The sequence below is a fragment of the Henckelia pumila genome, chromosome 3 (assembly GCF_033568475.1).
Source record: "Henckelia pumila isolate YLH828 chromosome 3, ASM3356847v2, whole genome shotgun sequence".
NCBI classification, from domain to species: domain Eukaryota; kingdom Viridiplantae; phylum Streptophyta; class Magnoliopsida; order Lamiales; family Gesneriaceae; genus Henckelia; species Henckelia pumila.
Window position 1 is genome coordinate 103,999,818 of NC_133122.1, and position 10,799 is coordinate 104,010,616.

Below are 10,799 nucleotides of genomic sequence, written 5' to 3' on the forward strand. Positions count from 1 at the left end.
CACTAGTCCCTGTGGACAATACTTATATTCACATATTATATTATAATTTGCAACGTGCACTTGCGATTATTTCGAGCTTGCGAGATACATTTATTTTTTGAGATTCATAGTGCAAAAAAAGCTCGATCAAGTTTTTGGCACCGTTGCCGGGGACTTTTGATTTACAATTTTCTGCTTAGATATCTTCTTTAATTTCACTTCATATTCTCATGAATTATCCATATTACCTTTGCAGGATTTTCTAGTGGTGCATGCTACCATCCTCGCGCTTAGAACTTGTACCCTTTGATCCAGAAATCGAGAGAACCTTTCGAAAGAGACGAAGACAACAACGAGCTGAGATGGTAGAAAACGAACCACCACGCATCAATAACAGTGATGGCGAAGCTAATAATTCAGCTGTGTATAGATCCATGATGGACTGTGGCATACCCACTATTGAGGATGTTCGATCGAGTATCGTTAGACCAACAGTGACAGCAAATCAGTATGAGATAAAGCCTGCAATCATCCAGATGATCCAGAACACAGTCCAATTCGGTGGATCTACCATTGATGATCCTAATGCTCATATTGAAAACTTCTTGGATAGTTTGCATTTATTTCCTTTTTCATTAAGAGACAAAGCTAAATCATGGTTGAATAGTTTACCTGCAGGTTCCATCATAACATGGGAAGATTTGGCTAAAGCGTTCCTTACTAAGTACTTTCCTCCCTCGAAGTCCATGAAGCTGAGAACCGACATCATTATGTTTGCTGAAGGGGAACAAGAGTCGTTGTATGAGGCATGGGAGCGCTACAAAGATATGCTAAGGCAATGCCCACATCATCAGTTGCCTGATTGGATTGTGGTACAAGCTTTCTATTATGGTTTACTATCTGCAAATCGTACTATGTTAGATGCAGCTGCAGGTGGGAATCTTTTGCGGAAATCGCCGGAAGATGGTTATGAACTGTTTGAGGAAATGGCCTCTAGTAGCTATCAACCTCAACCTGAGAGGAGCATGATGCGAAAATCAGCCGGAATTCATCAACTGGATGCATTCACTTCGATGACAGCACAACTGGAGGCTATGAATAAGAATATTGATGGATTCAGCTTAGGAACTTCTTCGATGCGCATTCAGGAGGTGTTCTACGATAGGTTCCAAGGTGAGCATTTCACTAAAGATTGTCAAACTGGTAATCCTTTTTATGTGCCGGATGAGGCACCAGTGAATCATGTGGGAAGCAAAAATCGCCCAGGTTTGACCTGTATTCAAATACATATAATCCGGGGTGGAGGAAACATCCGAATTTTTCTTGGGGTGGTCAAAACAATCAGTCTAGGCCATATCAGAATCAAAATCACGTGAAGAAACCTCAAGAGGAGAAGTCCTGTAGTAGCCCGTAACCAAAATCAGTGATTAAGGAATTAATCATAATTACTTGGGAAGGGTTCGGAAGCTCCGAAGGTGAGTTCGGAAGCTTCGAACAGGATCGGAAGCTCCGAAGGCACGATCGAAAGCTCCGATCAGGATCGAAAGCTCCGATGAGCGATCGGAGGCACCGATGTTATTACGTCATCCATGAAGTGTGGTTGGATCGGAAGCTCCGATCAGGATCGGAAGCTCTGATCACCCCTATCCGAAGTCAAAAAGTGATATTTTGACAGGTGGCAGATCAGGATCTTCGGAAGCTCCGATGGAAGGATCGGACGTTCCGATCGTGGTTCGGAAGTTCCGATCGAGGATCGGAGGCTCCGATCGTTGTCTATAAATAGAAGGCCGAGAATTCACTTTCAATTGCCAATTCCGGATTTCCTCTCTACTCTAGTGGTATTCAATTTGTTCTAGCCTTCCTAGGCTTGACCCGGGAGTCGTCGAGGCGTTCGATAGTCGTAGCGGAGTTGTGCCCAAGTTCTGGAGGCATCGACATCAAAGGGCTAACGACGGACGAAGGTATAGCTTTTGCTCCCTATAAATATTTAGGATTATGCAATAGCTTAGTTAAGGCTTTTAGAGAACTATAATGATTGTAGTATCATTTGGCAGTGTAGAGCAGACTATAGGCATGGACCTATAGTTGGTAGAGCTTGCACTGATCTGAGGTACGAAAGTACTGTTCGAGATATCCTGACTGAGTATGCATGTATTTTGTGACTGCATGGTTTATATGTCATTGATTGATGCTGCATTCATTTGCATACTGAGCTATCTCCTTCGAGATGTCTGTTAGTAGGGTTTTTCCCTATCCTGTTAGTGGTTGGACTTCCATCGATTTGGGTCCGGCATATCCACTGGTATTATGGTATGGGAGCCACCTCCTGAAGCGATGACACAGCGTGCTACATACCAGGGCCCGGTCTGCCTCTGTTATCTGATTCTTGACCTCGAGTTTATAGGGAGTTAACTTTGAATGCATGTATACTCATACTCTCGTACTGAGCATTTTATGCTCATGTCTCGTACTCTGTGTTTCTGAAAACCCTATTCCATGGGGCAGGTTTGCGATTGGATGAGGCGGGTGGATCCAAGAGGGGCTAGGCAGTGGTTGGTCAGCTGGAGCTTCGCCTAGGTTTTATTTCTGTTGTTATTGGATTGATACAGTTGTTCGATCTGGTTGTATAATATTTGGTTATTTACAGATTCCTTGCCTTGGGATTGTATATTGTTTATGGTTTCCGCAGTTTTATTTTGATATCCATTTAATTAAGTTAATTGCATGCCTAAGTTCTGTTTAGTAGGTGATCTAGGTAAGGGTCAGTACATTTATGGTATCAGAGCATGCAAAGTATTCTTGGGATTTAGATTGTACATAATATAACCGTTAGGTTAATTTTGTAGATGGCAGATCGTGACGACCAGAGTTCTCATGGCAGTATTGGTGGGCGTTGGGGTGATGCCGACCGGGAGCCTCGTCGGGAACGCCGCCATCGTCATCGTGATGAGGACTGTTTCAGTGTACGTCGATTCTTCCACATGGGGCCTAAGCCCTTGGTTGGAGGAGAGTCTCCGGAGGATGCGGAGAACTGGTTAGACCGCATGGAGATGACTTTTCAGACTTTCCAATGCACCAAGGAGCAGAAGATGGAGACCCTTGGTTATCTTCTGGATGGACGTGCGCGCAGGTGGTGGAGGTTTACTTCTGTACCTTTTGTTGCGGCGAGAGGAGTGGCCACCTGGGCCGAGTTCCGCACAGCTTTTCAGAAGCTGTATTTTCCTCCTGCACTCCGTCAGTCGAAGGCGGGTGAACTACTGAGTCTGTGACAGGGAGCCATGTCTATTGATGAGTATCAACAGAAGTTCTTTGATCTGCTATCCTATTGCTCCGAGATTGCTGACAGCTCTGAGATGAAGTATAATCTCTTCCTTCAGGGCCTTAACCCTGAGATCCATGACTGTGTGGCAGTTGGTGACGACATGTCCTACGAGGGTTTGGTGAGCCGTTGTCACCAGGCGGAGGACAGTCTTCGACGGAACAGGTCTTTCTCTCAGTCGAGACCTGCTAGTTCTTTGGGTCCCCGTGCCCAATCTTTCAAGAAGTCTGGATCTACTTCTTCTTCCTTTGGCTCTGCTGGTGTTGTCCGTTTTGAAAAGAAGGACAAGTGTGATCACTGTGGGAAGAACCATCCATCCGACAAGTGCCGTAGAGCTTCTGGAGCTTTTTATCGTTGTGGAGAGATTGGTCATATCCAGAGGGATTGTCGACTATCTGGGGGAGGCGGTTCTGGTTCTGGTTCAGGATAAGGTTCTCAAGCCACTATTCAGCAGAGGTCGCAGGGACAGCCTGCTGGGAGTTCTCATTTGTGGCCACGAGCTTCTGGCCAGGTGTTTGCCTTGAGGCATGATCAGGCAGTGGAGGAGAATGAGAAAGTCATTGCAGGTACATTTCTGCTTTATGGTATACCTGCTCTTGTACTTATTGACACTGGTGCATCTCATTCCTTCATTTCTGCACGTTTTGTTAAGAGGCATAAGTTACCATGCATTGCACTAGACGTAGTGATGTCTATTTCTACTCCGACGGGTCAGTCTGCTTTGGCCAAACGCCTAGTGATGGGTTTCACTTTAGAGTTCGAAGGTAACATTTTGATTGCGAATCTCATGGTTCTTGTGATGGATGACTTTGATTGCATTCTGGGAATAGATATGTTGACTACCTATTGAGCCTCAGTGGACTGCTATCAGAGATTAGTACGCTTTCATCTGGAAGGGAGTGAGAGCTGGTTTTTCTATGGTGAGGGAGCGCGACCCCCGATGCCTTTCGTATCAGCTTTGAGAGCATGTCAAGCTCTAGAGTCTGGCGAGGAAGTCTACCTTATCTATGCAGTTGATTTGTCCGCTGAGAGCGTTGGGATAGAGAGCATTCCGGTCGTGGATAAATTTCCAAATGTATTTCCTGATGAGATTCCGGGTTTTCCTCCTGTTAGGGAAGTCGAGTTTGGCATAGAGTTGATGCCGGGTACTTTGCCTATTTCTCGAGCACCGTATCGTCTGGCTCCGTCAAAGATGCGTGAGTTGAAGAATCAGCTACAGGATCATTTGGACAAGGGGTACATTTGTCCTAGTGTATCTCCTTGGGGAGCTCCTGTTCTTTTTGTAAAGAAGAAGGATGGGTCTATGCGGCTAGGCATTGACTATCGGCAGCTGAATCGAGTCACTGTGAAGAACAAGTATCCTTTGCCTCGTATTGATGACTTGTTTGATCAGCTGCAGGGCACTTCAGTTTACTCCAAGATTGACTTGAGATCTGGGTATCATCAGTTGAGAGTCCGAGATCAGGACGTAGCCAAGACTGCATTTCGTACTCGCTATGGGCATTACGAGTTTCTAGTGATGCCATTTGGCTTGACTAATGCGCCGGCTTTATTTATGGATTTGATGAACCGTGTCTTCAGGGAGTATTTGGACAAGTTTGTCGTGGTCTTCATTGACGACATCTTGGTGTATTCGCGTAATATGGAAGAGCATGTTTCTCACTTGCGGTTGGTACTGCAGACTCTTCGGGATGAGCAGTTGTACGCCAAGTTGAGCAAGTGTGAGTTCTGGATGGATCGAGTGGTCTTTCTTGGCCATATCATATCCAGGGAGGGGATTTCTGTTTATCCAAGCAAGATTGAGGCGGTGCTTAATTGGTCGCGTTCGACGACGGTTGCTGAGATCCGTAGCTTTCTCGGTCTAGCAGGATATTATCGTCGCTTCATTCTGAACTTCTCTCAGTTAGCTCGAGCTTTTACGCAGCTTACCCGCAAGGGTGTGGATTTCGAGTGGTCCTCCGAGTGTGAGGAGAATTTCTGTGAGCTTCGACGGTGGTTGACTTCTGTGCCAGTGTTGGCAATACCGTCAGGATCTGGAGGGTATGTGGTATACACTGATGCTTCTCTTCAGGGGTTAGGTTGTGTCCTGACTCAGAAAGTGAATGTGATCGCATACGCTTCTAGACAGCTAAAACTTCACGAGGACAACTATACAGTCCATGATTTGGAGTTAGCAGCCATTGTGTTCGCTTTGAAGATCTAGCGTCATTATCTGTATGGCGAGAAATTTGAGATCTTCACCAACCATAAGAGTCTCAAGTATTTGTTCACTCAAGCGGAGTTGAACATGAGGCAGAGACGTTGGATGGACTTGCTTAAGGACTATGATTGCAAGATTAAGTACCATCCGAGAGCTACTAATCTCACTGCTGATGCATTGAGTCGCATGGTGCGACTATCCGCACTTCAGACTTGTTCGATGTCTAGTGCGATCAGTGACTGTTCTACTTCAGGATATACTTTCAAGCATAAGAAAGGTATGCAGGGTATCCAGATATTTGCGATATTATCTGAGCCAGCTTTGTATTCACGGATTCGAGATGCTCAGATGTCTGATTCGAAGACCCTAGGTTTAGCTCGTCTAGCTAACGAGGGTAGCTCGTCTGGATTTCACTATCAGTCAGATGGTTTTCTGTACTTGTCTGGTAGACTTGTGATTCCGCAGGATGTAGAGTTGCGAGAGGAGATTTTGTCTCAGGTGCATCACACTAAGTTGAGTATTCATCCTGGGAGCAACAAGATGTACAAGGATCTACGTACTTATTTCTGGTGGAAGGGAATGAAACACAGTGTTTATCAGTTTGTTTCGAGATGTTTTGTGCGTCAACAGGTCAAGGCAGAGCACCGACGACCTGGAGGATTGCTTCACAGTCTGCCTATTCCTGAATGGAAATGAGAGTTTATCACAATGGACTTTGTGACCCATTTGCCGGTATCCCCGAGGTACTGTGATGCTATCTGGGTTGTGGTGGACCGACTCACCAAGTCAGCGCATTTCATTGCCTATAGCCGGGAGTACAATGTGGATCGTATGGCTCGGTTGTACATTCAGGAGATCGTTCGACTTCATGGAGTGCCTGTGAGCATTTTCAGCGATCGGGACCCCAGGTTTACTTCTAGATTCTGGGGGAGTGTTCAGCGTGCGATGGGTACTACTCTCAGTTTGAGTACTGCCTATCATCCGGAGATTGATGGTCAGTAAGAGCGCATTATCCGTACTTTGGAGGATATGCTTAGAGCGTGCGTCATGAATTTTGGTTCAGCCTGGCAGGATCATTTGCCATTGATCGAGTTCGCGTACAACAACAACTATCATACTAGTATTGGGATGACACCTTTTGAGGCGTTGTACGGATGACGTTGTCGTACTCCACTCTTCTGGAAAGAAGTGGGGGAGAGACAGGCTGAGGGACCAGAGTTTATCCAGTAGGCGGTAGACATTGTTGATCAGATCAAGAAACGGATTAAGACTGCACAGGATCGTCAGGCCAGCTATGCTAACACCAAGCGTAGGCCTTTGCAGTTCAATGTCGGGGATAAAGTGTTTATGAGAGTTTCACCTTTTCGCAAAATTCTCAGATTTGGCCTTAAGGGCAAGTTGTCTCCTAGGTTTATCGGTCTGTTTGAGATCTTGGAGAGCATTGGCGATTTTTCTTATCGACTAGATTTGCCACCGTATCTTTGCAGTATTCACGACGTGTTCCACGTATCTCTGTTACGACGATATGTGGCGGATGAGTCTCATATTCTGCAGCGGTCTGAGGTTCAGGTAAGCAAGGATTTGACCTATGTTGAGAAACCTATTCGTATCCTTGATTATAAGGATAAGGTTTTGCGGAACAAAGTCATTCCTCTCATTTTAGTTCAGTGGCAGCACCGAGGGACTGAGGAAGCTACTTGGGAGCTTGCGGACAGGATGCGTGAAGACCATCCTGAGTTGTTTTGATTTCATTCTTAAGTTGTATTCAGTTGCAAACTCTGTAAACGTTTGGTTCGAATAAAGAATGTTTCTGATTTCTGTATTACATTCAGTACTTAAGATCTGATTTCGAGGACAAAATATCTTAAGTGGGGGAGAATGTAGTAGCCCGTAACCAAAATCAGTGATTAAGGAATTAATCATAATTACTTGGGAAGGGTTCGGAAGCTCCGAAGGTGAGTTTGGAAGCTCCGAACTGGATCGGAAGCTCCGAAGGCACAATCGGAAGCTCCGATCACCCCTATCCGAAGTCAACAAGTGATATTTTGACACATGGCAGATCAGGATCTTCGGAAGCTCCGATGGCAGGATCGGACGTTCTGATCGAGGTTCGGAAGTTCCGATTGAGGATCGAAGGCTCGGATCGTTGTCTATAAATAGAAGGCCGAGAATTCACTTTCAATTGCCAATTTCGGATTTCCTCTCTACTCTAGTCGTATTCGATTTGTTCTAGCCTTCCTAGGCTTGACCCGGGAGTCGTCGAGGCGTTCGATAGTCGTAGCGGAGTTGTGCCCAAGTTCTGGAGGCATCGACATCAAAGGGCTAACGACAGACGAAGGTATAGCTTTTGCTTCCTATAAATATTTAGGAGTATGCAATATCTTAGTTAAGGCTTTTAGAGCACTATAATGATAGTAGTATCATTTGGCAGTGTAGAGCAGACTATAGGCGTGGACCTAGAGTTGGTAGAGCTTGCACTGATTTGAGATACGAAAGTACTGTTTGAGATATCCTGACTGAGTATGCATGTATTTTGTGACTGCATGGTTTATATGTCATTGATTTATGCTGCATTCATTTGCATACTGAGCTATCTCCTTCGAGATGTCTGTTAGTAGGATTTTTCCCTATCCTGTTAGTGGTTGGACTTCCATCGATTTGGGTCCAGCATATCCACTGGTATTATTGTATGGGACGGCACAGAGTGCTACATACCAGGGCCCGGTCTGTCTCTGTTATCTGATTCTTGACCTTGAGTTTATAGGGAGTTAAATTTGCATGCATGTATACTCATACTCTCGTACTGAGCGTTTTACGCTCACGTCTCGTACTCTGTGTTTCTGGACACCCTATTCCATGGGGCAGGTTTGCGATTGGATGAGGCGGGTGGATCCAAGAGGGGTTAGGCAATGGTTGGTCAGCTGGAGCTTCGCCTAGGTTTTATTTCTGTTGTTATTAGATTGATACAGTTGTTCGATCTGGTTGTATAATATTTGGTTATTTACAGATTCCTTGCCTTGGGATTGTATATTGTTTATGGTTTCCGCAGTTTTATTCTGATATCCGTTTAATTAAGTTAATTGCATGCCTAAGTTCTGTTTAGTAGGTGATCCAGGTAAGGGTCACTACAAGTCCAGTTTAGAGCAAATGATGCAAAATTTTATATCATCCACTGAGACTCGAATGTAGAACAAAGACGCAACTATAAGGGGTTTGGAAAATCAAATAGGGCAGCTGGCAAAGAGGATGTCAAATCGAGAGCCAGGAACTTTGCCAAGTGACACTCAGAATAATCCGAAGGAGCAAGTAAAGGCCGTAGAGTTGCGAAGTGGGATGAAACCGGAAACCAAGGCGTTGGAGCACGAAGAGAAAAAGAATGAGGGTGAGAAAAAGCCAAGTCATCTGACTCTACACAATTACCCACATTAAAATCTAATATTGTTATTCCACCTCCGTTTCCTGCAGCACTGAAGAAAGTGAAACTTGATTCGCAATTTTCAAAATTTCTTGAAGTGTTTAAGAAGTTACATATTATTATACCTTTTGCGGATGCATTATTGCAAATGCCTAGTTATGCAACATTTTTGAAGAAAATCTTAACAAGCAAGAGGAAAATAGAGGAGCATGCCATGGTAAACTTAACTGAAAATTGTTCTTCATTAGTGCAAAACAAAATTCCTCCGAAATTGAATGATACAGGGAGTTTTTCTATCCCTTGCATGATTGGTGATGTGGTATTTCATAAGGCTCTTTGTGATTTGGGTGTCAGCATTAACTTGATGCCATTCTCTGTGTTTAAGAAGCTTGGAATGGGAGAACCAAAGCCTACAAGAGTTTTTTTGCAACTGGCAGATAGATCCATAAAGTATCCACGTGGAATAATTGAAGATGTGCTGGTTAAAGTGGACAAATTTATTTTCCCAGTAGATTTTGTGGTGCTTGACATGGAGGAGGACCTGGATATGCCATTGATCTTGGGCAGACCTTCTCTGGAAACCTGAAAAGCCCTAATTGACGTGCAAAAAGGGAAGTTGTTATTGAGAGTAGGAGAGGAGGAAATCACTTTTGATGTTTTTAATGCACTAAAGCACACACTGCACAATCATGATTGTTTTAGGATTGATGCATTGGATTCACTTGTTCATGATTTTGTGCAGGATGAGTTAAAAGACCCCTGAGAAGCTGCACTTATAAATGATGGATGTGAGGATGACTTTGATGAAGAGAGGAAAAATATCATGGCATATTTTACTGCTAATCCTCCATTGAAGAAGCAAGTGCGATTCAGACTCGAAGAATTGGGAGATAGGAAGGATTTGGTCCTTCAACAACCAAGCATAGATGCACCACCTACTCTAGAACTCAAACCTTTACCTTCACATCTAAAATATGTTTATTTGGGTGATGATAATAATTTACCGGTTATTATTTCTTCTTGTCTGACAGGTGTGATGGAGGAAAAGTTGGTACACATCTTAAAGGAGCATAAGAGAGCGTTCGCATAGAAGGTGGCTGACATTAAGGGAATCAATCCATCGATTTGCATGCACAAAATTTTGATGGAGGATAATTACACTTCTTTTGTTCAACCTCACCGGAGGCTGAACCTGAAGATGCAAGAGGTAGTAAAAGCTGAAACCATTAAACTCTTGTACGCAGGTATCATCTATCCTATTTTTGACAGCGCATGGGTGAGTCCTATACAGTGTATCCCTAAGAAAGGTGGTATAACTGTGATAAAAAATGACAAAAATGAGTTGATACCCACTAGAACGGTTACGGGTTGGCGTGTGTGCATTGATTATAGGAAGTTGAATGACGCCACCCATAAGGACCATTTTCCCCTCCCCTTCATTGATCAAATGCTTGAGAGATTTTCGGGTCATGAATTTAATTGTTTTCTAGATAGGTATTCGGGATATAATCAAATCATGATTGCACCAGAGGACCAAGAGAAAACAACTTTCACTTGCCCTTATGGTACCTTTGCGTATAGGCGGATGTCGTTTGGATTATGTAATGCACTCACCACTTTTCAAAGATGTATGTGTGAGACCCCTTTCTAATCTCCTATTCTCGAATAATTAAACAAAATCAAACACAAAGAGCCGCGTAAAAACGAATCAATTTTTTTTTTTTTTACAACAGCGCGCCCGCGCCGGAGTCTCGCAAAGGACAGCGCGCCCGCGCCAATAATCAGAGCGCCCATGCCGTGACCTCGCAAGAAACAGCGCGCCCGCGCCGTGACCTCGCAAAACAAAGGCGCGCCCGCGCCGTCAACTCGGCTGCAGAAAACCAAAG

At 44.4% G+C, this 10,799-nt stretch overlaps 1 protein-coding gene and 1 non-coding gene across 2 annotated transcripts; one reads left to right on the plus strand and one right to left on the minus strand.

Annotated features, from left to right (window-relative positions):
* Window positions 1–341: 341 nt before the first annotated feature.
* Window positions 342–9,499, plus strand: LOC140889280 (uncharacterized). The gene is made up of 3 exons (XM_073296994.1): window positions 342–1,245; window positions 8,728–8,880; window positions 8,964–9,499. The coding sequence occupies exons 1-3, from the start codon at window positions 342–344 to the stop codon at window positions 9,497–9,499; spliced, it is 1,593 nt and encodes a 530-aa protein (XP_073153095.1).
* LOC140894111 (small nucleolar RNA R71) lies at window positions 729–835 on the minus strand. Its single transcript, XR_012153661.1, has one exon. It is a non-coding gene; the product is annotated as a small nucleolar RNA R71 (small nucleolar RNA).
* Window positions 9,500–10,799: the final 1,300 nt, after the last annotated feature.

What these genes read in the sequence shown, in the direction of transcription:
- LOC140889280 (XM_073296994.1), top strand. Translation starts at nt 342, where the DNA reads ATGGTAGAAAACGAACCACCACGCATCAATAACAGTGATGGCGAAGCT. An exon ending in GGGAAGCAAAAATCGCCCAG is followed by an intron (nt 1,246 to 8,727) that starts GTTTGACCTGTA and finishes AAAATCAAATAG; the next exon opens with GGCAGCTGGCAAAGAGGATG. An exon ending in CGAAGAGAAAAAGAATGAGG is followed by an intron (nt 8,881 to 8,963) that starts GTGAGAAAAAGC and finishes CGTTTCCTGCAG; the next exon opens with CACTGAAGAAAGTGAAACTT.